This window comes from Microcaecilia unicolor, chromosome 2 (genome assembly GCF_901765095.1).
Source record: "Microcaecilia unicolor chromosome 2, aMicUni1.1, whole genome shotgun sequence".
Classification (NCBI taxonomy): Eukaryota; Metazoa; Chordata; class Amphibia; order Gymnophiona; family Siphonopidae; genus Microcaecilia; species Microcaecilia unicolor.
The window spans coordinates 143,944,195-143,971,406 of record NC_044032.1 but is presented as its reverse complement, the minus strand read 5'-3'; the positions used below and the strand labels follow the sequence as shown (position 1 = coordinate 143,971,406).

The 27,212-nt window shown below is 42.2% G+C and overlaps 2 protein-coding genes and 1 long non-coding RNA gene across 5 annotated transcripts in view; 1 reads left to right on the top strand and 2 right to left on the bottom strand.

Moving 5' to 3' along the window:
* Positions 1-4,384, bottom strand: part of POLR3G (RNA polymerase III subunit G) — a 65,907-nt gene extending 61,523 nt beyond the window's left edge. Inside the window, exons 1-2 of one of the 3 annotated variants that reach the window (XM_030193380.1) lie at positions 4,312-4,384; positions 3,169-3,334 (exon numbers count right to left, since the gene is read on the bottom strand). In XM_030193380.1, coding sequence (XP_030049240.1) covers positions 3,169-3,288 — 120 coding nt within the window. In that variant the 5' untranslated portion in view covers positions 3,289-3,334; positions 4,312-4,384. Of the gene's footprint in view, positions 1-3,168; positions 3,399-3,645; positions 3,713-4,311 lie in introns of those variants that run through there. The other 2 variants (XM_030193379.1, XM_030193381.1) reach the window with 2 other exon arrangements.
* Positions 4,385-10,313: 5,929 nt separating this feature from the next.
* The window catches only part of MBLAC2 (metallo-beta-lactamase domain containing 2), a 39,540-nt gene continuing 22,641 nt past the window's right edge, over positions 10,314-27,212 (top strand). The window contains exon 1 of the mRNA XM_030193378.1: positions 10,314-11,098. Within this exon, the coding sequence (XP_030049238.1) occupies positions 10,381-11,098 (718 nt within the window). The 5' untranslated portion in view covers positions 10,314-10,380. The remainder of the gene's footprint in view (positions 11,099-27,212) is intronic.
* LOC115463142 lies at positions 24,803-25,827 on the bottom strand. Its single transcript, XR_003941004.1, has 2 exons — positions 25,218-25,827; positions 24,803-25,132 (listed from the first exon to the last, which is right to left on the bottom strand). It is a non-coding gene; the product is annotated as an uncharacterized LOC115463142 (long non-coding RNA).

Genomic DNA, 27,212 nt, shown 5'->3' with positions numbered 1-27,212 from the left:
CATTATTGGCAATGCTTTTCTTGTAGGATAAAAGGTGCCGGTACTCATACAGTGCCAACCTTAAGGGCGGGGTCACTACCTATGGCTCCATCTCTCCAGTAGGCACACCCATTATACCAATTTTATTTTCTGCCTTTATCCATGATTAGTTCTCTATTACTATCCAATCTTTCAGCATTTCTCCCCTGCCCCCTCTCCTCCCCATCCAGCATTTCTTCCCCTGCCCCCTCTCACTCCATCCAGCAACTCTCCTAGGGCTGCTGCTGCTTCTCCCAACCAGCAGGAGTGGCTGGAAAATCAAGAAGTAAAAGGCACAAAGTCACAGTGCTTAGACGCATGCGGTCTGATCTGCAGACCCCCTGCCCTTCTGACATAAACTTCCTGTTCCGGGACAGGGAATTGGCAGAGATAACAGCACGTGTCCTAGCACTGCAGCCCTAAGCCTTCTACTCCTTGCTATGCCCGCGGTGCTGCTGCTGCTACTAATTGGAAAAGCAGCTGTGGCCATGGGAGGCGGGAGATTATCAAGGCAGGGAAATAAAAGGAGCCAGTACAGCGCACCGGCACAAAAAAAGCACCAATTACTGGTATCGGGTAGCTCTGCCAACCTTCTTATTTCAAACCCCCTATATGTACCAGCATTTAGTTGGGCCTTGATCGAGGGATTAGAGGTGTTTCATTGAGATTCACTTCTCTGACCGTCTCCTTTTGAGAGGCTTATGCTTCCTTACTATAGGTGAATCCATCAGCCAAACTTGTCAATCAGAACATCACCCATGGTTACTTCACGTGTACAAACAAAAAACAAACAAACAAACTTGAAACTTAGGGGCAATTGGGAGAAACCTGTCATTCTCCGTGTGGCATGGTCACCTTGGTATGGCGAAGCAGGTTTTATGTGTTCACATCTAGCATGGGGTGGTCCAGTGGCTATGAGAGTGACAGCCCATAAACATGGGTCGGTAGGTGAAGGTTCTCTGCATAGGTTCCCTCTTACTATGCAGTTATGGGTCTATGGATTCTGTGAACTCAGTGCCTGTTAAGGCAATTGAGTTGTGTGGTGTCTCCTAGGTCCCAATTCATATAATTACTGCTTTAGGGATTAGGTGCTTTTGAGGGATCCATATAGAGATACAGGGATGTTAGGTAGGCTGTATGTTCATCCAGAATAAACTGAAAATATCTGCTGTAGGTTACTGAGCTAGGAGATGTCCTGTTTCCCCTAAGTGGATCAGAACTCCATATGGGCTGCCGATTGCATCTGGTCTGACACATCACTGTTCCTTAGAAACGGTGTCAAACGCCAATGGTATGAAAACACTGGCTTCCTCTGTTAAAGGAGGCAGTTACAAAGTCAAACAGGGACAGCAGAGACTCATATTGTTGGGATACGGTATGACAAAATGGCTGGCCCTTGCCACCGAGAACACCGATACACCTCTCATTGTCTGGGTGGGATGGACTGGGCAACAACCCCTTCGGCATACCTGCAAGGAAAGCCAAAGTGTGAAGGTGCAGATGACATAGGCGTGTTTCAGGGCATTCACTTTGTGTGATGACAGTGGCCAAAATTCATCCTTGGTGGTTACATGACTCAGTCTTAATTCTTGGTCCTTTTTCTACAGGTTTTGGAGGATCAGAGGCACAATCAAAGAAAGTGAAGTGTCAACTAGGGCAATTCAGAAAACTCTGTACTCCCAGATTGTCGGATCCGACATCATCCTCCGCCAGTGCTATCAGCACTGCAAGTGGCAAAGGAGGGGGATTAGGAATGTGAATGGACTAATTGAAGCTCAAATATTGCAGTGCAGGGATTGGCAGATGCCACATAATAAGCGCAGGAGCTGTTCAAGGAATCTTATTAGGCAGACGGAGCACATCGGTGGGAGACAAAGCATGCAATATTTCATTTAACAACAGTCCCTGCCTTAACCTGCTTAACAGTGGCCCACTGACAGCAGCTAACGGGGTTGCCTGGGGCAAGTTATAGTTAACCGCTCCAGGGTGATGACGGCAATACCCAAGCCTGAATGATTGGAGAAGCGCTAATTCATCAAGTTGCGTTTTGGTGCAGAGTAGTTCAATGCATCTGGGTTGGATGCACCTGCTGCGTGGCGGGAGCATCTTGGGTATAGATTATAGTGTATTGGTCAGTCTAGCTTATGGTGGTGGACTGGGTGCTTTACTGGTAGCTTTTAAGAGCTTACAGTGCATTTTGGGTATCCTGTTTTGATTGAATCTCTTATTTTCATGTTTTATTTTGTTTGATTTCTATTGATAACCTTTAAGAGTGGACTAACACGGCTCCCACACCACTCTACTAAAGCTGCAGACAAACTGTTCCCACTTAATTACAAAGTGAATGCGTTGTCATCTATTAATTTGGGTTCGGAGTGGTAAGGGGCTGGGGCAGGGTGTTATGGTTGCCTATGTTTAAAAGGATTGAGTTTGGAATTTGCAGTGGAGGAAAAGGGTACAGATAAGAAATTTACCAGATGAATGAGTTCCCGGGGAGGAGTGTATGGAGAGACAGAGTGGAGAGTACCGAGGAGCTGCAGTGTGAATGCACTTGTATTTATTTAAAAATGCCTCCTTTAGACACTCGCACAGGATGCATTCCGATTCGTCAGGAAGTTCTATTGCGGGTATGATATGGGTTACCTTTGTAGTGAAACACCAAATGGTCTTCTTCCACAGATTGGAGTTTTAATGACTAAGGACTAGAAAGAAAGCCAGCAGCTTATATAAACAAATTTATCAGCTACTAACGATCTGACTCCTCTTTCCCCCTCCTCCATCTGCACAGCTACTAACTACGGGGGGGGGGGGGGGGGGGGGGGGTGTTGCATAAAATGCTTTGTAGCTTCTGTTCTCATAATAAGAAATAGCCAGGGCCGCTATCAGTATCCATTTCTGTAATAACAATAGAAACAGCGATATAGCATTACCAAATAGCAATGCATTTTCTTGACTCAAGCAACATGCACAGGAAAAAAAAAAAAAAGAGGACACCCACTACTCGTTATGCCAAGGTAATAAAGACAGCAGTCCATTCACCTGACCCCCCCCCCCTACAAAAAATATATACATTAAATTTTTCTCTCTTCCATTTCTTATTAGTATACTCGGTTAACATACAACTAGAAGACGCAGTGTCCAGTTACTCACAGGGAAAACCGGTGATGGCTGAGATACTGACTCTGGCAGCGCGTCGCCTCTGGAAAAGCCAATTGCCTGGATGTCAAAGGTGAAAGCAGCTCGACCTCTTCCTTTGCTCGTGGCTGACATTTCTAAATTACTGCAGAGGTGGTGACAGGTCTAGCAGACTCGCATTCTACAGTCATCCAAAAATAAAAAAGGCAAGAAAAAAATATACATTGAACAATTTGAACATCACAGCTAGAAGAGGAAAAAACAATTTAATACTAGTAGAGTGAGGAGTAGCCTAGTGGTCAGTGGACTTTGATTCCGGGGAACTGGGTTCGAGTTCCACTGCAGCTCCTTGCGACTCTGGACAAATCACTTAACCCTCCATTGCCCCAGGAACAAATAAGTATTCGCAAAAAACCACAGAAAGGCGATATCAAGTCCCATTCTCTAACCTAAGCACCAGCAGGCTTTAAAAAAAAAAAAAAAAAAAAACACCTCTCAATTCCTACTGCACGTGGCTACAAACCAGCCCACTCTAACAGTGGGTAGGAGGGATAGGTTGTAACATACTATTTGTGACTGGTGGCAGAAGACGCCGATGCACCGCCCCTGACTTCTCGAATTTAGGGGCGGGGTTTGGGCAGAGGCGAGTGACGTCACCAACCCGTTAATTAAAGGGACTGGGAGGCAGCGGGCGGCGCAGCGTTCCGCTACACCGTGCCTTGGTCGTTTAAATACATTATTTATAAGGCAGTTGTGTTGTTACCTAGGATTTATCTCATATAGTCCTAGTCCTCCAGGCACACCAAGTCATACTTTGGCCCCAATCTCCAGCTCACACGCCAACCCCCCCCCCCCCCCCCCCTCTCGCAAGTATTCAGGGAGGCTGCGTTTGCCCTAATTGCTCAGACATTCTGTGACTGAGATAAGACGCGCCCGCGGCTCTGGCTCTCCCCAGACCCTAACACGAGGGTGCAGTGAGAGTGGCAGAATCATCGGAGCCCAGTGGAGGTCGGAAGACTTAAAGGAGTTTTTCTTGGCTACCTCACTGACGGTATGGAAGCATGATGAACCTCCTCGCACTGTGAAGCAGCTGACTGCCTGGTTCAAGTTACTAATAGTGTTTAACTTCCAAACGCTGCCGAGCCTGCCTTAACCTACGTGGTGTGGCGTTCAAGGATCTTTTCCATCTAAGACGTGCTGAGAGCTTCCACCACTACCACCACCAAAAATCTCCCTCCGACTCGAAGAGCCTAGTGCCTCAAGTTCTTACTGACACCTCCTCCCTCCCCACCCTACCCGAAGATGCCCTGGTCAGGGTCTACCGTCATAGGGTAGCAACAATCAGTTGTGAAACGTAGGGGAAAAAAAGCTACAGCGCAGAGCTGGGATTCAGGAGGTCTGTGAAAAAAACTAAGCTGGAAAAAAGAAAAACCCAACGTAGGAGCAGACTAGAGCTGTGAAAAAAACCTAAGCAACTGCTGAGCTGGGAGGAGTGAGGGTTGTGAAGAAATAAAAAAAACGCAGGGAGGGAGAGCTGTGAAAAAAACTAAGCTGATAAGCTGAACAAAAATAAATAGCAGCTGGGAGGAGGCAGAGCTGTGGGGGAAGAAAACTTGGCTGAAAAAAAACAGGTGGGAGCACAGCTGGGAGGAGGGAGGGCTATGAAGAAAAACAAGGGTGGGAGCCCGCCTGCCAGGAGGGAGAGCTGTGAAGGAGAAGAAAAAAAGCTGCTGATGAGCTCAAGAAGCAGCATGAGGGCTCTCATCTCTGTTAGGGAACACTGACGACTCATACACTAATGACAATGATTATGAGAGTTATGAGTTGGGGAGATATCCTTTGGTTAGGGGCAGGGGAGTAGGTAGTGGGAGGCTTCGGGACTCAAAGGGAGTTTACAGTTTTTCTGACTTGTCCTAAGTAGGAAGTTTGGTGGGTAGGGCACTTGGTTGGGGCAGAGTCCTGAGAGCCCATTTGATGGTAGGGTGCCCCACGTGTGCCCACATGCGAAGCAGACATACCAAGTCACACGCATTTTGCCCCCAACTCCAGTGCATGGATTTGCCGCTCGCCAAAGCCCCTTTTACCGCAGAGAGTGAAAAGCAAAAAAAGAAAATGGCTGTGCAGTAAGTGGACACTTGCAGTGCAGCCATTTCCGGCAGGAGCCCTTACCACCACCTATTTAAGAGGCGGTAAGGGTTCCTGCACTAACCCGGCAGTACCCGGGTAGCGCACGGTGCTGCCTGATTACTGCCAGGTAAACCTCTGATGCAAAAAAAAAAAAAATTTGTAGCACTGGAAATAGCTTGCACTGGGGGCAGCACTACTGCTGGATCCCATGGTGGGCCAGTGATAGTGTCAAAATGACGTGCGGCAAAGCAGCAGTACAGGTACTGCCACTTTGTAAAAGGGGCTCATAGTTACAAAAGAAACATGTGCGCGAAATCAAATATTTATTTTTGTTATTGTGACTTATAAAACCACTTGTCCCTGAAACATGCTCAAAACAGAAAAATTCATTTGTGTATCTAAAATGTAAACCTCTACAAAAGAGATGAAGTAAAGCTGTGATTCCAATGATTCCCCAATGAAAGGAGAAAATAATAAGTGGTAATTTTACTTCCATTTGTTTTCAATACATTCCATCTTAGTAACACCAGGCTTCCCAAGGCTGATTACAGCAACAGCTAAGACAAACCCATCAGGAAACAGGAAATCCTCACTGAGATTTGGCCATGTATTACTGTATTGTATAGAACAGAGTAGAAAAATGAGCACAAAACACAGAGTTTATTACTGCTGTTTCTATTATTGTTTTGAAGGAATAATATAACAGCGATATCATACCATTGAGAACTAAAGAGCAGATGGTTCTAAATACTTATCAAAGGTTTTCCAAAATTTTTAGAAGAATGCAGCATATTACTCAGGTTTGTGCATACTTTTTGAACAGAATGACCCAGTTCCATCAAATGTGTACTGAAATATTAGAATTTTCTTCCCAGTGATTATCACTTTCAAAGCCATCAATAATAGAAAATCAAATAGCGCTTTATCTTCATCCTGAAAGTTTGCTTCCAAAGCTGATTTCCAGATTAAATGCTTTAATGAAAGAAGTTCATGGAGCTTGAAAATTTGTGACAAGTTTCCAAACATCTGACCAGAATAAGTGACGATTTGAACATTCAAAGATAACATGAATTAAAGTTTCAGTTGTAGATTTGCAGGACCAGCACAAATCTGAGGAAGAGGGACCACAAGTTTTAGCTTTTCTCTGTGTTCATAGTGCACGATGAAGGTGGAAAAACATAGATTGAGTGATTGATGATGAAAATGAGGCCCAAGAGCCTTTTGACCAGTTTCCAAAGATCATCAGACAAGTTGTCTTGAATATCAATTTCCCAACCTTTTGTGTATGATAACTATAGTTTTGTGTGTGTGTGTTTTTAGGAAAGATTTGTAGAAAACGGAAGCACTATGCATAATAGAACAATGTTTAGAGATAAAATAATTGCTGTGATTTGACCAATTTTGTGAATGTTTGTTCCATTTAGTGGATTTGAGAGCATGAGATAGTTGAAATCACTGAAAAAATTGTAAAGTAGGAAGATGAAATTCTTCTTGAAGTTGAGTGAAAGTTTTAAGAGTATCATTATGAATAAACTGGCTTAATAACCATATATTACAGCGTTGTCACTTTAGCCAGTTTATCTGTTTATTATCAATAAGATTATCATTGTTATTCCATAGTATTACATCAAATGACATCATCAAGTTTTTTGGAATAGAACCAAGAAGTTTATTGAAGGAAGAGACAGTGGTTCCAATATTTAGCTCTACTATTGGTAGCTGATAAACCTCCGTTTACAAAGCTGCACTAGTGACTACCGTGCAGCAATGCCGAAACAGCCTATTCAAAGTGAATGGGCTGTGTCGGCATTACCGCACAGGCAACCGCTAGTGCGGCTTTGTAAACAGGAGTGACAATATGAAGAGGTAATGGAAAACAAAGTTTCTTTTTGAACCTGAAACCAAGTGAAGTTATGATTTTAAGTGTTAGATTTATACCAATAATAGCATTTATTAAGAATAAAGGCTGAGAGATAATGTAAAAAGTTGGGAAAATTAATTCCACCAAATTCTTTAGATAGTTAGTGGTATTCAATTTTATTTCATGATATATATCTACATAAGGGAAGCTTTCAAATAAATAAAGCTGTCAAAAAAACACATCAGTGTTCTATTGTTTTTAGACAGAAAAATCTTTATTATCATCATAAGCAAAAATAAAGGCATATAGCACAGACTAAAATCCACAATTCAGCATTGCAAATAACAACCCCCCCCCCCTTTTTTTTTTACAAAGCCATGCTAGTGGCTGCTAACGTGATAATGCCAGCACAGCCCATTCAATAGGGGTCTTTTACTAAACTGTGGTAGCATTTTTAGCTTGTACAAATCAGCTTGCGGTAAATGCTGAGACAACACCCATTATATTCCTATGGGTGTCTCGGTGTTTACCACCAACTGATTTCTACCGTAAGCTAAAAATGCTACTGCGGTTTAGTAAAAGACCCCCAAAGTGAATGGACTGTGTCTTCATTATCATACAAGCTTTGTAGCGATTGCTATTGTTTTGTTATGACCAAAATGGCAGGAAGCTCTGCCCCCTGCCCAGCCCAGATAATGGACTAGATAGGCTCATGCCTTCTCTTCTCAAACCTCCTTGGAACAGTCCCCGAAGCTTCCATAGAGCTGTCATAGATAGGGCATCAGGAAAGTTGAAGAAAACAGGAGATAGGGTGTTCCTATCTAGTCCATTATACAAGCTGAAGCCAGTAGGCGGAGCTTTAGTTCACCGAAAACAATGTGCTCATTTTTCTACACTGTTCTATAAAATACAGATGATAAGATTTCAGTGAGGATATGTTTCTTGATGGGTTCATCTCAACTGTTGTTGTACTCTGCCTTGGGAGGCCTGGAGGCATATTTTCAAAGCACTTTGGGAGGCTAAGTTCCATAGGTTTCTGTGGAACTTTGGGAGGCTAAGTGCTTTGAAAATGAGCTTGCTGGTGTTATAAAGATGGAATATACTGAAATTAAATGAAAGTAAAATTAAAGTCTCCTTTCATTGGGGCACATGGAATCACATCTTCATCTGTTTTGTAGAAGTTCACATTTTAGATACACAAATGGATTATTCTGTTTTGAGGCATGTTTCAGGGACAAGGGTTTTATAAGTCAAAATAAAAATAAATATTTTGTTTCATGCAGATCTCTCATTTGTTTAAACATAATTAAATGGTCTATAAGCCCTTAATGCAGTCCATTGGTTTTCTTATATTATGTTCTTGCGCTGAGTTATACTGTGCCAAAACTGAAGACATTTATCTCTTCTAAATGGTCGATAATAAAACGAGCTGATTGTGAACACAATCCACCCTAAAAGGTTGTTTTCTGGCTGTACATGAGGAATTGTGATACTGAATAAATAAGTGTATGTTTGTGTCCCTAGTCATGCATCCAAAGGTTATATGATTCTTTCAAGATAGCCAGTTATTATAATGGGAGCAAAAGCATATATACTCAACTGGGCATTTAAAGTCTGCCCTTTATTGATGCTATATGTTCAGAAATCATATCCATAAGACAGTTATTCAAATATTAGTAAAAAAAGGCCCGTTTCTGACACAAATGAAACGGGCGCTAGCAAGGTTTTCCTTGGAGTGTGTATGTTTGAGAGAGTGTATGTGAGAGTGAATGTGTGTGTGTGTGTGTTTGAGAGAGAGAGTCTGGGTGCGAGTGTGTCTGTGAGAGAGTGTGTGTGTGTCAGAATGAGTGTGTGCAAGTGCGTGTGAGACAGTGTGAGAGCGAGAGAGTGTGTTTCACACAGATACAGTGTGTGCGAGACACAGACTCTCTGTGAGACTGAGTGTGTGAGTGACTGTGTGACACATAGAGAGTGAATGTGATACAGTGAGAGACAGTGTGTGAGAGTGAGAGAGAGTGAGAAAGACATTGGCTGTGAGAGAGAGAGTGTGTGTGTGACAGAGATACCACCCCCCCTCTGGTGTCAGGCCCCCTCCTCTCTCTCTGGTGTTTGAGCGTTACTGTGCAGGACGCTGAGCTCTGGCTGTGCTTCAAGGAACTGACCAATCCTATTTAATAGAATGCACCTCCAACATTCTGAAGCCGAGAAACCTCGTGTGGTTGGTCACTTCTGCTTGTGACGAACCCGGAAGTATGTAATGTCAATTCAGGAGATGGATACAGAGAGCAGGAATGCCTCAGCCATGCAGTCAGCTTCAGAATGTTGGAGGTGCGTTTTATTATATAGGATTATCACACGCATACACCAGAGCAGGCATCCATATACACACTGCAAAAGTAAACAACGACTTCTACAGAGTACATCCAAAATTTAATTTTTATTTTCTCATTTCCATCTTCCAAAATTCCAGACAGCAGGACCCAAAGCACTCCAGAACAAGTAAAAACAAACAAACAAACAACACAGTTTATAGCTAATTGTTCAACTACCCTTAAGATTCACCTTTGCATTTAAAAATGGAATATTCATGTAGCAAACAAGCTGAGCCAATATTTTCCATTGAACATAATTAACTTGTATGAACTTGGCGAATTGGCCAATGTTGGTACATTTAGACAACTTATAGACAGAACTAATGCCCCTACCTCATTATTCAATACATATCTGTGAAACAGTAGTAAGAATTATAATTAAAAAAAATTTTTTTTATAATATACCACTGCATTCCACTAAACAAAAAGGAACAAGTTCCCACATGCCATCTTTTTCTTTTGATGTAGACACAGGAAAAAAAAGACGTTAAATGCTCCCAGTTCCAACCTAATTAATGTTTTTTTTAAATTACTTATAAATTGTAAGTCTGATTGTTATCATTTTCATAACATATCTGTTTTGGTGGCCCTTTACTAGGTGAAAACATCTGTGCACGAGTAGAGAGTCCCTATAGCCAGCCATTTCCAAATGACACGATTTAAAATATAGAACAAATTAGTACTAGTCTGTAACCGATGAAACCAATACGTCCTCTGTGTACATCCGTATGCTGCACAAGCCAGCATGTTTGAAAATATAAGTGAAATTAAATAAAAATGTTACTAACAATAAAGAACAACAACGAGAATGCAGCAGCTCATAGGTTTGCTTGCTTTGTTGCGAGTGTACTAGATGACGGGTGCACGATGAAGAGGAAACATAAGCTAATCTGTGGCTTCAACTTTTTGACATCATCCTCCCGGCTCTTGTTTTCTTCAACCTCTTTGGTTGGGCAGTGGAGCTGCCAGACCAGTGAACGTTACAAGCAGCGCGTGATTGGCTTGCTGCTGGAGCTGTCCTGGGTGCTGCGACTGCGAGCTACGACGACAACAATCAGTCAGTGGAGGGGCGAGGCGCTAGTTTGTTGTCATTTTTTCCCGGGGCTTGTGTTGGTATTATCCACCGCAGGCATAATGTCAGCTTTGGAGTGGTACGCACACAAGTCCCTAGGCGACGGGGTCTACTGGATCCAGGAGCGCTTCTACGAGTCTGGAAACCGTGCCAACATCTGGCTGGTGCGCGGCTCGCAGCAGGACGTGGTGATCGACACTGGCCTGGGGCTGCGCAGCCTGCCCGAATACCTGCAGGCGGCTGGACTCTTGTCGCCTGAACGTGCCAGTGGCCCTCCGCGGCGGCCGCTGCTCGCCGTTGCTACGCACGTGCATTTCGACCACGCGGGCGGGCTGCACCAGTTCGAACAGGTGGCCGTGCACCAGAGCGAGGCCGATGCTCTGGCGACGGGCGACAACTTCGAGACGGTGACGTGGTTGGCGGACAGCGAGGTGGTGCGCGCGCCGAGCCCCGGTTGGACCGCGCGCCAGTTCCGAGTACGGCCCGTGCAGCCCACGCACGTGCTGCAAGACGGTAACCGGAGGCGCTGTGTGTATGTTTGGGTGAAAAGTGAAGTGAATGCATCTGGTTCTCACTAGCACGATTGCTTTGTTGTTATTATCCATTTTCTACTTATTATTGTTGTCATTAATTCAGACTCGGATGAAAGTTCTGTTCCTTCCCCTCAACTGCCTAAAATAACTCTTTGAACGGACGGTGTGCAAGCGCTTGGAAACAAACGAGCCTTTTAGCATATTTCAGCATGTAACGAGTTGTCTGCTTTAAGGGGAATGCATTTGATTCAAATTTATTTGTGCAGGCAGTGATATGTTTTCTTCTTTTTATTTAATATTTATTTATTTATTATTTATTTATTGCATTTGTATCCCACATTTTTCCACCTCTTTGCAGGCTCAATTTATACATTTCAACCAGATTTGTAAGTTTACACTTGTAAAGGAAAATGAAGATACAAAGGGAAGTACACCCATGAAATTCAACCAATTATACCAAAAATATGTTTTATTTTGCCATTCTCCTGTTTTGCTGATCTATACTCATATTTTGGAATCATCTGAAATCAGGCCTTGCTTCATCATAGGTTCAGTATCTTTTGCATTTCACTTTGGTGAAGTCATATACCTTTTATTAAACTGCATTAAGTGCATAACACATGTTTAATATGGAGGGGGGGGAAGGCTTACTACAAAACACTTCAAAGCGTTTTGAAGTAATTTGCCTGTCAGTACAACTAATTGTGTTCTATTTATTTTTGTTATTTTTTTCTGGAGGGCGTGTGAATTTCATAGTCAGTCTGGCTATATTTGAAATACTGCAGAGTCTGTGACTGTATTTCTAAAAGCACACAGTAATGCACATATGGTCGCACTACTTTCCCTAGGAGTTTTGCCCAGTAAAGGAAGTGCACTATTTCACCCTATTAGCAGTTGACTGCTTCACGGGTGTGTTAGTTATCTTAGGGGATTACCCTCACATTTTATATGTCTTTTTTTTTTCCTGGTTTTTGTTTTTGTGATGGATGGGGAATGAGCATGGATGTGTTACCAGCTAGCATGTACTCATTAACTAGATAACAGACTTAGGGGTCCTTTTACAAAGTTATGTTAAGCATTAAGGTGTTGACCGAAACTTAAAATGGTGAATCGCAGGATGCACTCAAGTGTCCCACAGTAATGTTTCCATGTGCATGTGCTACCCATTCGCTAAAAAATATATATTTTTTTAGCTCTGGGGCAGAGAATAGGCATGTTCTGCCCTAATCAGTTAGCACTGGGCATTGCCACGCACGAACTGATTAGTGAGTGCATGGTTAGAGTGTGAGTCCTTACTGGCTCCAAAATAGCTGGCGGTAAGGGCACACACGCTTAAAGGGAAAATTAGCACTTGGCCATTAATTGAAAATATAGGAAATTTGGCCATTTTACCCATGTGGAAAATGGCCTTAGTTTGTAAATGACCTGTAGTTTGGTAAAAGGGCCCCTTAATGTGAGAGCACTTAGTGTCTCCTAAATAGGAGATGGTAAGTGCTCCCGCATTAATATTTTTGCAGGTCTTAGACCTTGCAAAAATGTAAAAAACCCTATTTTTGGGCCATGTTAAAAATGGGCTTAGTGCACGAGAAATTCCCATGATAAAATGTGTTAAATCTATTTCTTAATGCAGTTTAGTAAAACGGCCCCATAGTGGGGGAAAAAGATTTCTCTTTAAGTTGATGCTTTCTTAATATGAAATCAAATTGTTTTAAGAAAACACAAGTGGTTATTCTAGTTTAGGTTTTAGGAGCCTCCTTCACTAATACAAAAATTAGTTTACATATTTTCTCAGGGTAACATTTTAGCCTGCCCTCTCAAATTTTCAAGTTCAAATGGTAGCTTTATTCCAAATTTCTTGTGTAAAAATTCCAGTGTTATATAAGTAGTATACCAAATATTTACCAATTGCCTTTTTTTATTACATTATTGCATGCAGTCAGATTTCCTCAGTTGTGCAGTGCTCATATCCAGGAAGCACATGAAACCATTATGTATTTATTACTGTGTACAAGTTGCTATTGAGACACTCATTCCATTAACTGAACTTCCCCTGCTATTTTATAATTACCCAAGTACTATAGTGTGTGCTTTAGATGCCATGTGATCATTCATTTTCTGCATTTTACTCTTTCAGGCAATCTAGCATTATTCAGTCAGATTGTAGGCACCTAGACTAATGGATAGGCTCCAGTGAATTACAGTATATCATTAGTTATGTGTTTTGTTACCATGATGCATCCCAAAAAATGACTACTCATTTCACTGAAGCTCCCACATTAACCTAAACTTTTCTTTCCTGCATTGCTTTCGATATATATCTATATATATAGTGAATACGTAATAATCTGTTGCATAGGGTTATTATTTTTGGAGCCATAGGGAATGACACAAAACTGTGTACGGTATTTGTGGAACTTTATGAGGTTCTTGGAACGAAGACAGCTTCATGCAGATCTCTAGAATTTATTTGAAATAGCTGTATGATGAGAAGAATCATTGTACAGAATACTTTTTCCAGGAACTGACAGCATCTGAGACGATGGTTATGATCTAATAATGTCAGATCCTGAATGAATCATCTTAACCTGCCCCTTTTTTTTTTTTTGCCTGGACGTTTTTTCTGCTCCTTTGGGTTTGTAGTTCAGTTAGAGTCAGGGTACCACAAGCCTTTAACTAGCTGGGGATCTTTCTCCTATTATATATCCCTTCCAAATTTTAGTCTGTGACGGTCCTTGGCCAAGGAGATGCATGAAGTAATATTAGTAGGGGCACTTGGCAGCAGTGATCGCAGTGGTGTGTTGGTGCAGACTTTTACGGGCTTGCGAGAGCCGGTTACATTTTTAAGAATTTTGGGAGCCAGTTGTTAAAGTAAGCCCCCTACGCCTCCATGGCTACTTTAACAACTGACTCCTAAAATATGGGCTCGGGCCCCCTCCTGAATTCTCTTTTATTGAGCCCGTCCAGCCGAGTAAATAGACTGCTGCTGCTCCCCGCTCCTTGTTTCCAGCTCTGAGCAGCAAGCTGGGATTTCTCGTGCATGCGAGAGAAGTCCGAACATGGTGCTCAGAGCCAGAAAGAAGCAGTGGGGAGTGGGGAGTGGTGGCAGTCCATTTATTGACTAGTGGGGCTCAGCATCCCTGCCAGCAACGGTATGCCTAGTGTGCTTGCATGGGGGGGGGGGGCATTTGTTGCCCCCACCAGGCCACCCCTGGCCCTCTCAAATTGCAGCCCATCCCTGAGTGATCATAATGTGATCAAATTTGATTTAATAACTGGAGGGAGGAGACTATATTAAGGAGTCCTTTTACTAAAGGGCAGTAGGGCTACAGCCGTGTTGGTGCGCAGATAATTGGGCCTCTGTCGTGCCAACTCTGTTCCTAAAAATGCATTTTTATTTTTTAGTGCCGGGGCTTACTCGGCAGTAGTCAGACAGCCCTGTGGGAGCCTTCAATGGGTGGTGGGTAAAGGCTTCCCCCAGGAAATGGCCGTGCAGCAAGTGGTTCACTTTTCACAAGGCCGTTTCCCTTTAAATAACGCTTTTTACCCGTTGCGGTAAAAGGGGGCCTTGTTACGTAATGAATCCTTGCGCCAGTGCTACCACAGAGCCCCTTTTACTGCAGCTTGGTAAAAGGGGCCCTTAATGAGGAAAATAGAAAGTAGCTGTAAAGCTTAAGAGTTTATATCAGCCCTGAATGTTGTTTGAAAAAAAAAATCTTGGAAGCCCAGACCCATAGCAGTCCCTATATCGGAGAAAAGTAGAAGGAAGGCCTGAGGAGAGTTGACATGGTTATACAGTGAGGTAAAAGAGATTATTCTAGCCAAAAGAACATCTTTCAAAAACATGAAAAGTGGATGCAGATTAAGAAAATGTGAAAAAGTACAAACACTGGTAAGTTAGTGGCAGAGCATTTATAGGGCAGGCAAAAAGAAAATTTGATGAAAAGAAATTGTTATAGAGGCAGAAACTTATCACAACTTTTTCAAATAAATTCAAAGCAGTAAAAAAAAAAGAAAAAAATCTGAATGTTAGGAATTATTAGGAATGGAATGGAGAATTTCATAGTACCTATGTTGTGATTGTACCTTCAGTACTGTGTGGCATTCTGATTGACACATCTTAGAAAAAGATACATCAATACTAGAAAAGGTAGAAAGAAGGGTGTCAAATGATAAACGGGGATAGAACAGTTTCCCTATGAAAAAAAGTTTAACAATTCTTTTCCCAACAACAATATTCTAACATTTTCCCCCCTTAATACGTAATGCTCTATCCAGCCATTATCATAACATTTGATCTTCATGATAGCACCCCCTTCTTTCAGGTTCAATTCTGGAGGTAGTTTCCCCTCACTCCTCCCCAGGCATAGTAATCAGAAATTCTCTCGCTCTCATGTCCAATGTCCCTTCTCGTCATCTTTACCATTTTGGATCTGGCTTTTTCCCAGTAGCCCCACCTGGCAGGGTGCGGGTGACTCTATAGTATTTACATGTATGATATCCAACAAAATGTTTTTTATTTTAATGGAATGGCTGATCTGCCAGTCCATCCACTTTGTTGAACAGCCCCCCCCCCCCCCCCCCCCCGTAACTAGGATCTTCCGGGGTGTAAGCAGGTTGGGTGTGGCTGCATCCGATTGAAGATCTCCTAGAGGATCCACACTTCCCTCTGCCAGCAAGTATTAGAAATCTTTCTTTTGCCAAGTTTCTGAGCTCCTTCCTTCCCCCACCCCATCCATCTCAGCTCACCTGGCTTTTTTCTGCAGCCATTTTAACAGCACAAGTGTGTTTTCTGTGGAGAGCTATGTTGCTGGTCTCTGGCTGGGAGAAACTCAGATAAGACTTGTGCTGGCTATATTTGTGGCTTTTCCTACCCTAGAACTGTGGTTTTTTTGCACATCTCTACCTACTATCCTTGTCCTCCCCTTGTCCCAATCAGCTTTGTAGAAAAGAGGCTTAATACAGGCCTAAGATAGGTTTTACAGTAAACACATTCCACAAGTCTAGGTTTATACCCACCCACCCCAAGACTGACACTTCCTAAATCCCTATTCTAACTATACTACTTATCACAACTTAACTCCACCCGAATTACAACTGTCTCAAATTGCTGAGGAGTAAAGTTAATCTTGTACACTGTCAAGCCCCATCATAAAATACCTACTCATACCCATTCAACAAATCAAGATGACTTTTATTCTCTGTAATAATTGTGGAGCTTTAGTTTCAAGGCCAATCATCTGGAAACTTAAGGCTTGTCCTATCTGTAATCAGCTCGCTAGTTTAAAACAAGAGCTCAGTAAATTAAAGCAGGAATTAGATGCACTTAAAGCAACTTCTAAGACTGCACAAAATCAAACGAAATTCACACCACTGCCTCAAAGGATAAAACCACCTAAGAATAGATAGTTCACAGTAGGCATAGGCAGACTTCGTCATCTGACACAGAGGCATACACCCTCACAAGTGTTACCCCTACAGAATTCTTTTGCTCCAGTAGAGCTCTGTGAGGTTCCTAAAAATAGAACTGAGCCAGAAGAAACAGCAAAAACAAAAGAAATTAAGGTGGAACAAAAAGATATGGAGGGACCCAAAGACAAAAAACACACCAAAATATCAAATGTTGAAACACATACCAGGAAATGTAAATGGAAAGTGATGACCACAAATGCTCGCAGTCTTGGCAACAAAGTTCATGACCTTCAAGCCCTGATGTTGGAGGCAGACTTAGACGTTGTTGCAATCACAGAGACATGGCTCAATGGTTCCCATGAATGGGATGCAAACATACCAGGCTATAATCTATTTAGGAAGGATAGAGAGGGTCATAAAGGTGGAGGAGTAGCTCTATATGTGAGAAATAATATCACAGCAACCGAAGTGACAGGGACCTGGGGTAAGGAAGAAGCGATATGGATCACCTTAAAAAGAGATGATAGAACCTCTGTCCACGTGGGTGTTGTCTACAGACCTCCAACACAATTGGAAGAATTAGATAGAGACCTGATCGCAGATATTCAAAGGTTGTAAGCTCTTTGAGCAGGGACTGTCCTTCTATGTTTAAATTGTACAGCGCTGCGTAACCCTAGTAGCGCTTTAGAAATGTTAGTTAGTAGTAGTAGTAGGAAAGAAGAGAGAGGTGCTGTTGCTGGGAGATTTCAGTCTGCCGGAAGTAGATTGGAAGGTTCCATCTGCGGAATCGGAAAGAAGTAGAGAGATTGTGGGTGCTTTCCAAAGTGCTCTGCTCAGACAAATGGTCATGGAACCCACGAGGGAGGGAGCGACGCTGGATCTGGTGCTCACAAATGCAGATAGCGTGTCACATGTCCGAGTGGGTGCCCACCTGGGCGGCAGTGACCATCAAACGGTTTGGTTTGATATGACGGCTGAAGAGGAGGGTGGCCACTCAAAACTCAAAGTCCTGGATTTCAAGCATGCTGACTTTAGTAAAATGGGGGAATACCTAAGGAAGGAGCTGATGGGCTGGAAGGACGTACAAGAAGTGGAACGACAGTGGTCCAGGCTGAAAGAAGTAATGAATAGGGCCACAAACCTTTATGTAAGGAAAGCAAATAAAAGCAAGAGAAAAAGGAAACCGCTATGGTTCTCCAAGCAAGTGGCTGATAAAATAAAGGCTAAAGAGTTCGCGTTCCAGGAATACAAAAAAACTCAAGACGAGGAACACGGGGAGGAATACCGGAGGAAACTGAAAGAAGCCAAGATAGAGGTACGTCTGGCGAAAGCGGAAGAACAAATGGCTAGAAAGGTAAGGAGGGGTGACAAAAATTTCTTCAGGTATATTAGTGAAAGGAGAATGACTAAAAAGGGAATTGTGAGACTAAAAGATACTGCAAACCGCAGTATGATGAAGAAAAGGCAAATTTGCTAAATAGATACTTTTGTTCAGTTTTTACTGAAGAAAATCCTGGAGAAGGACCACGATGGACTGGCAAAAGTTCATTTGAGAATGGAGTGGATATAGCACCGTTCACGGAAGAGAGTGTGTATCAACAGCTAGAAAAATTAAAGGTGGACAAAGCCATGGGACCGGATGGGATCCGCCCCAGGATATTGAGGGAGCTCAGAGAGGTTCTGGCGGGTCCTCTTAAAGATTTGTTTAATAAATCCTTAGAAATGGGAGAGGTTCCAAGGGATTGGAGAACGGCGGAGGTGGTCCCTCTTCACAAAAGTGGTGATAGGGAAGAAGCTGGAAACTACAGGCCTCACTTCGATTATTGGAAAAGTAATGGAAGCGATGCTGAAGGAAAGGATAGTGAATTTCCTGCAAGAAAATGAGTTGCAAGATCCGAGACAACATGGTTTTACCAAAGGGAAATCGTGCCAAACGAATCTCATTGAATTCTTTGATTGGGTGACCGGAGAATTGAACCGTGGACGTGCTATAGACGTAATCTACTTAGATTTCAGCAAGGCTTTTGACACGGTTCCCCACAGGAGGCTCTTAAATAAACTGGATGGGCTGAAGATAGGACCCAAAGTGGTGAACTGGATTAGGAACTGGTTGACGGACAGGTGCCAGAGGGTGGTGGTGAATGGAGTTCGCTCGGAGGAGGGAAAGGTGAGTAGTGGAGTGCCTCAGGAATTGGTGCTGGGGCCGATTCTGTTTAATATATTTGTGAGTGACATTGCCGAAGGGTTAGAAGGTAAAGTTTGCCTATTTGTGGATGATACTAAGATTTGTAACACAGTGGACACCTCGGAGGGAGTGGAAAACATGAAAAAGGATCTGAAAAAGCTAGAAGAATGGTCTAAGGTTTGGCAATTAAAATTCAATGCGAAGAAATGCAAAGTGATGCACTTAGGGAGTAGAAATCCAAGAGAGGCATATGTATTAGGCGGTGAGAGTCTGCTAGATACGGATGGGGAGAGGGATCTTGGGGTCATAGTATCTGAGGATCTGAAGGTGATGAAACAGTGTGAAAAGGCGGTGGCCGTAGCTAGAAGGTTACTAGGCTGTATAGAGAGAGGTGTGACCAGCAGAAGAAAAGAGGTGTTGATGCCCCTGTGCAAGTCGTTGGTGAGGCCCCACCTGGAGTATTGTGTTCAGTTTTGGAGGCCGTATCTTGCTAAGGATGTAAAAAGAATTGAAGCGGTGCAAAGAAAAGCTACGAGGATGGTATGGGATTTGCGTTACAAGACGTATGAGGAGAGACTTGCGGACCTGAATATGTATACCCTGGAGGAAAAAAGAAACAGGGGTGATATGATACAGACGTTCAAATATTTGAAAGGTATTAATCCGCAAACAAACCTTTTCCGGAGATGGGAAGGCGGTAGAACGAGAGGGCATGAAATGAGATTGAAAGGGGGCAGACTCAAGAAGAATGTCAGGAAATATTTTTTCACGGAGAGGGTGGTGGATGCTTGGAATGCCCTCCCGCGGGAGGTGGTGGAGATGAAAATGGTAACGGAATTCAAACATGCGTGGGATAAACATAAAGGAATCCTGTGCAGAAGGAAGGGATCCTCAGGAGCTTAGCCTAGAATGGGTGGCAGAGCTGGTGGTTGGGAGGCGGGGCTAGTGCTGGGCAGACTTATACGGTCTGTGCTAGGGCTGGTGGTTTGGAGGCGGGACTAGTGCTGGGCAGACTTATACGGTATGTGCCGGGGCTGGTGGTTGGGCGGCGGGGATAGTGCTGGGCAGACTTATATGGTCTGTGCCAGAGCCGGTGGTGGGAGGCAGGGATAGTGCTGGGCACACTTATACGGTCTGTGCCAGAGCTGGTGGTGGGAGGCGGGACTGGTAGTTGGGAGGCAGGGATAGTGCTGGGCAGACTTATAGGGTCTGTGCCAGAGCTGGTGGTTGGGAGGCAGGGATAGTGCTGGGCACACTTATACGGTCTGTGCCAGAGCTGGTGGTGGGAGGCGGGGATAGGGCTGGCCAGACTTATACGGTCTGTGCATTGAAGAGGACAGTACAAATAAAAAAGTAGCACATATGAATTTATCTTCTTGGGCAGACTGGACGGACCGTGCAGGTCTTTTTGTGCCGTCATCTACTATGTTTACTATGTATCACCTGGAGGGGAGACATGGTTACCACAGCCGCCATAGGTCCCACAGCAAGTGCCTGAGATAGCGATCTGCCCTCCTGATCTTAGGTAGCTTTTCATCTACGGCCCTCCTGGGCTCAGTTTAGATGTCTCTTAAATACTCCCCCAGTAAAGAGGCTTGCATCCATTGGGCCTGCTCTTCCTCACTGGTGGCCTCTGTGCTCCTGCGATTAGACTCAGCATTCCTGATGAACCTGTCAATCTGCAGACTCTTGACTGACCATTCTGTTGTAAGTTCAATAGGCATCCCGGGATCCTCCTCTATGAGTTGGGATGGCTATAGTGTATATAGTGTGGGCCAACGTGGGTTTGGGGCTGGGAAGATTCTTGAGGTTTGGGAAGATGAAAGGGGATTCCTTAGGAGCGCGGGAGGGGGAGTACGGAATTTCATGGTGATGTTTGTTCTTTTATAATTGAACTTATGAAATAAATCTGTGGCATAAATATAAGATTATGAGCAAGGTGTAAATAGCTGGCTAGGGCCTAATAGCCATTCCTAGTTCTAATTTTCAGTCTATGTATCTCTCTTTATTAGTTTCTGAATTGAGTTGGGAGGGTCAGGCCTCTAAGACTTGTAGCTTCTAAGTCTTATATCCTGACGTATAACGTCGGTACACCAGTTCACACCTGAAGACTCTATCTCTCTGAAAGTCTTTTATTTGAATAACACAATGTTTACTCACAGTCAACTGTAGATCAGATGGCAAAGAGTCTCCGTGATTCTGAAAACACCATTAGCTCAGAGCTGGTTGAATGGATTCCAATATCTTTTTTAGTACGATATATTCAAGGTAAAAACTAAGTACTCTAACAGAGGGTAATGCAGGAAAGGGTTCTGTACTGTCTAACAAATGGAGCCTACCTCAGACTAAAGGGAACACTGACCCAGTGAGCAGGGGGAAAACCACCAATGGGAACAGAGCCTGCCAATTAGCAACAGCATAACCAATCATATAACAGTTCTGTGCAGACAGGCTAGTGAAGTCACCTTGCCTGATAAATACACCCCCCACAATGCAATGCTCATGTGACTCTGCAGTGAGAATGACAGTAAAAGTGTCACACCCACCCCAGAGCTACATTACAATCGGGGAAAGGCTGTCAGAGGACAGAACAGTTCAGGGGTAGTAGGGAGGTAGAGCAAGTAATGTTTCTGCTACAAAGTTACCCTTACAAGAAAACTCTTGACACACTGTTGACTGGAGTGGAAATATATTTTATTGTTAAAGCACAATGGTTACATATACAAAAGGCATAGATTGTCTACAGAGTAAGGGTGGGGGGGGGGGGGGGGGGGGAGGGGTAGGTTAGGTAGATCACAGAATTGGATTGTGCATTTATTAAAACCTCTGACCAAGGCTGTAGATTTGATTGTTTTATGCTCGCCTGCCGATTCATAGTAGCTTTGTATGTAGCCAACTGCCAAGTTGAACGGGGTTCCCAATAAAAACTGTTTAAAGTTAATGTTTTCGGTGCCCCATGTTAGGATTTGTAACCAATAATCTTAGGCTGTTCCATCTGTATGTGTGAACTGCCACACATGGTTCCACTTGGCTTAAATGTTTGAGGGAAATAAAGTAGAATTGTTAATTAACAGGCTTGCATTACTTCCTGCTCCTTTTGGGGCTCAAAGTAACCTTTGTTCAGTATGGCAGTAAAGAGTTGCATTTGTAAATGTGTAGAGTCTCTTTCATTTCATAACCTTTTCTCTCATCTGCTTACTCTGTAGCAGAGATAGTACTTGACCCAGGGCACGAGGAGCAGAAGCTATGTCTCTCACATGCTAAATGTGCAGCACTACCACTGGATATCCCTTCCCTCTCCTTTAGTTAGTTTGAACTAGCTGTCTATTTTCCTCTGCCTGCTTTCATCTGATAGCACAACTATTGACTGAACCACTTACATTGTTATTCCTTCTTTCCTTGGCTCTGCACCTAGTCTGCTGGGTCTGTAGCAGCAATAGTTCAAGCAGGATGTAGTACAGACTTAAGATTGTTCTAAATGTGCAGAAAGAACTTAGCATATGGGAGATAGAGGTCGTGAATGGAAACAATTATAAAGAATAAAATTACGGAACACATAGACAAAACACGGTTTAATGGGACAGAGTCAGCATGGGTTCAGCCAAGGGAAGTCTTTCCTCACCGATTTGTTTCATTTCTTTGAAGTTGTGAGTAAACATGTGGATAAAGGTGAGCCGGTTGATAAAGTGTATGGATGGGGCAATACATGGAAAAGCAAAAGACTATATTGTAACGATGGGCTGCATCTCACTGTAGCAGGAGAAAAAAATCCTTGGAGAGAAATTTAGACAATATGTTTCTAGGCATTTAAACTAGAAGGCCAGATCTAAAGTTAGCATAAGTGTACATTCCTAAATGTAGCATTCGCCTGCGTAACATACAGTATTCTGTGATTAGCCTATGTAAATTTCTGCCCCCCTGTGATCTGCTTATGCCTCTCCTCTCTGAATGACCCCTAAGAATTATGTACTAAGCCATTTTAGTACATAATTACAGAATAGCGGTTAGGTGTGATACTGACACCCACATGGATGGCAGCAGTCTATAAATTTCATCATACAAATGGCACTTAAATTTAGGCAACCTGTTATAGAATGTGGGAGTATACGTATACCTAAGTATTTTAATTTAAGACAGTCTCTTTTTTTTTTTCCGGCCTAAATTAAACTGCTTATAGTAGCTATTTAGATAGTAGCTGAGTATCTTTGCTATCAATATAGTTCGGTGTTTCAGCCTTCCTCGCCCTGGCACTATCCTTATAGGGATACATTCTCAAAAGATTGCTGAAATTTAGGTGCTGGGATGATGCGCACTATGTGTAAATTCTGTAACAACAATTGCATGCGCAGCTGCTATTATAGAATACTAGCGTAAATCCATATTTACATGTCTGAGTTTAGGTGTGAGCACTTATGCTAGCTCAGTGGCTGGAGTAAGTGATTGTGCCAGTCTGTAGGTTAAGCATGTAAATGTTTGTTTTCTATCACCTGCAAGTGAATCTGCCAGTAATTCCCCTGACCTGCCAATGCCCTCCTAGATCCACACCCGCTTTGAAGTTGTGTGCTCTAGAATTTGAATGTGCAACTTATAGAATAGTGATTAAGGACAGTTATGCATGTAACCACTAATTAGTGCCAATTATCACCAGTTATAGGCACTAATTGGCTATTAACAGAATACTGTAAGTTATTGAATTAAAAATACATATGCAAATGACCTTATTCTATAACTAGTGTGTGCGAATAGATGGATTTTCAATAGCACTGTCCTTATAGAGGCCTTTTCACTAAGGTGTAGTAGGCATAACTGGTGAGGTGTCCTGTGGTAGTTTCCTGCTCTGCACACACTAATCCTATGCTGGTTCATGTGCCCATGGGTGGAGGGTAAGCATGCCTGCACAAATCGAGTAACAGCATATTGCCACACGCTACCCAATTAGTGCGGGAGTAACACGAGGGAGCCCTTACTGCCTCCGAAATAGGTGGTGGTAATGGCGATGTACTAATGAAGAAATTAGCACATGGCCATTACAGAACAATATGCCAAGGCAGCCATTTTACTGCCACACTGAAAGTGGCCGTAGCACGCGGAAAACCCACTCACCGACACCAGCCCTGTCCACTAAGATCCCATAGTGCTGCTGAAAATATATGGATAGGAGACTTTCATATTTAATGGTGGCCACTAACACCGAAATTCTATAAATAGGCATACTCTGTAGAATACGCCTAGGTGCTGATTTTTTAGGCATGATATTTAGAATCTAGTTCTAAGTATATTCTATAAACAGCCCTTAACTTTCAGCATCATTTATAGAATAGCGTTTAGCACATTATTTTTTTGGCACTGATTTTTTTTGTTGTTGTTGTTGTTACTATTTATAGAATTTGGTCCCAAACGTGTAAATCTCTTAATATTGACTTGATAGTATTTAACAAAAGTCACAGCTTATTTCTGCTGTGATTGGTCACCAACTTCTAGCTGGGTTCGCACTGCCTGGGCAAGCTCCTGGCCCACAAGTTAAATACCCTGGCCTTCCAGGGTACATGGAGACCTTGCCACAACTTGGAAGTCACAGAATTCCCAAAAAGAAAAATATCCACTTTAAAATATGGAAATCCTACAGGGTTTCACTTATCTGGGATTCTGATCAGTTTCGGACAAAGAACTAATGAACTAAAATGTTAATTGTTAAATATGAATAATGAATGCAAAAATATTATAATGTTCTTCAACTGGCAGCCAAAATGGATTTTACATGAAAACAAAGGAATAACAATAATAACCATAATGATGATAATACAATATACTCAACAACTATTGCATTTATTTTTATCTTTATTACATCAATTAATCTCATAAACCTAACAATTATTGTCTAAAATCCCCATATATCTATCATTCATTCAATCATCCATTCACTCTAATTCACATTTATAAAACTAATATCAAAATATCAAACTCTATAACAATATAACAATAGAACACCCGGAATAATAGAATCACTTATGATCTTATAACAAAAATGTTGCTTTCAATAGCAATATTGGTGTAAAACTTGTAAATTATACTGACATTCAAAAACATTTCTTCTTCATTACGATCCTCTCTTAATCTATTGGTAACCTGCTGTAAACTTTCTGTTGCCCTGTGGCAATTAGTCCATTGATTAAGTCAATTGTCCATCACAGCAGGTTAAAACAAAAGGTTACATTCCATCGTAACCCACAACTGATAACTCTGTGCTGTGGTATTGAATGACAGTAGTTCCATTCACCGTGACTCCATACTTCACGGGACTTTTCCTTGAATTTCAAACTGCTTCACTGCAGCAGTCCTCTCATTTGTGTGCTAAAACAGTTGTACACAGACCCTACACGATCGTGTTTCGCAAATTTTGCGTCTTCAGGGGTCAATAATCTATGTAAACAACAATAATAACATACATTTGTATTTCACAAACAATATTACAATCCTTCTAAAAACCAATATTATAAACTCTTACCGGCTCTACAGGTGGCCAAGCATTCACAATCCTGGATGTGCTGGTGGTAACGCCTCAAAAGACGCCCACACATGCGCATACCAAGGCTTCAAGGAGACTGAGTTTAAATACCCTCTCTCCAATTTAACAATCCTGGATGTGTCAAAAACAACGCCTCAAAAGACGCTGACACATGCGCATACCAAAGCTTCAAAGGAACTAACTTTAAATACCCTCTCACAAGTTTAACCACTCTACTTCTTTATTTAACCCATAAGGGCTTACAGTGTTCCAGAGGTAAATTAGCCTTTGTTCTTTACGCAATAGCATGCGAGGCACATTACCTCCTCTTTCAAAACTAATTTGACTCAAAACTACAAAGCGAAGATCCTGAACTTCATGTTTGACATCCACCCAATGTGAAACCAAAGGGGCTTCCATTCGTTTAGTACGGAGATTACTAAGGTGCTGTGCTATCCTAACTTTAATCTTTTTAGTAGTCAATCCAATGTACCATAGTTCACAAGGACATTTTATGCCATACACACAATTTGTAGTATTGCAGTCAGTGTGAGCCTGCAAACGATATATTTTCTCTGAATGAGGAACATTCACTTCATTAACTTGCATGGCATACCTGCAATATACACACCGATCGCACCTCCCATGGCCAAATTCCTCATGTCTTACATTACATGCAGTGTTATGTCTTGCCAGTTGTTCACCTAAATTTCTACCTCGAGAGAATGCAAACCGAGGAAATTGCTGAAAAACTTTATGTATACCTAATATAGACCAATGACGTTTCATAATTTGTATAATTTGACTAGATGACTTAGTGTAAGGTAACACACAAGTCAACGGATCTTTTTTTATAGATCTATATTTCTGGTTATCATATGATGGATGCCATTCATTGTGATTGTTGAATGCTCTCTTAGCCGCTTTTTTTAAAATTCTATCAGGATATCCTCTATGTTGAAAACGTGAAATCATTTGAAAAGCTTGATAAGTGTATTCTTCACGAGAACTGCACAACCTACGGACTCGAAGCAGTTGACTCGATGGTATACTGTTTTTTAACCCAGAAGGGTGATGGCTACGATAATGTAGTATTGTATTACGATCAGTTTCCTTACGGTAAATCTTAGTAATAAATCTACCGTCATACCATTGGATATTTACATCCAAAAAATTCACCTCTCGACGACCGATACAATGTACAAATTTTATATGAGGGCTCACTGTATTCAAAATTTCCAACAGTTTCAATAAATTATCTTCTGTCCCTTGCCATATTACCAGAATGTCATCTATATATCGTAGCCATTTAACAACACCCTCAAAATGTTGATTGGTATATATATACTGCTTCTCTAACTGGTCCATATACAAGCATGCAATAGTGGGGGCTACTGTGGCACCCATCGCAACTCCTTTTATTTGATGAAAAAAGTTTTCTTTGAACTTGAAAAAATTGTGATAAATGACTAACTCAGCTATATTGCCAAGTAAAGTTATTAATTGATTGGATAACTCCAAAGTTTCCAATAATCCCTTAATCATAATCACAGCTTCCCTTTGCGGGATATTTGTATATAATGCAGTAACATCTAGTGTTACCAAGCATACCTCTGCATTAGCATCAATTTTTACATCTTGCAAAATATTAAGCAGGTGATCTGAGTCTCTCACAAAAGAAGTTATGGACTTTAAACAAGGTTGCAAATGAAAATCCAAAAATTGAGAGAGCGGTTCAAACAGTGATTCACATCCAGAAACAATGGGACGGCCAGGAGGTTTTTCCAAACTCTTATGTATTTTTGGGGTGAAGTAAATTATAGGTATTTTTGGAAATTGTCTGAACAAGTATCGAAATATTTGAATAGAAATAACACCTTTTTCACAAGCTTCCTTTAACAGCTCATACACCCTCGATTGATACTGGGTGGTAGGATCTTCCTGTAACGGGCTGTAAAATGTTAGATCATTTAACTGAGTGAATGCTTCTTGTTC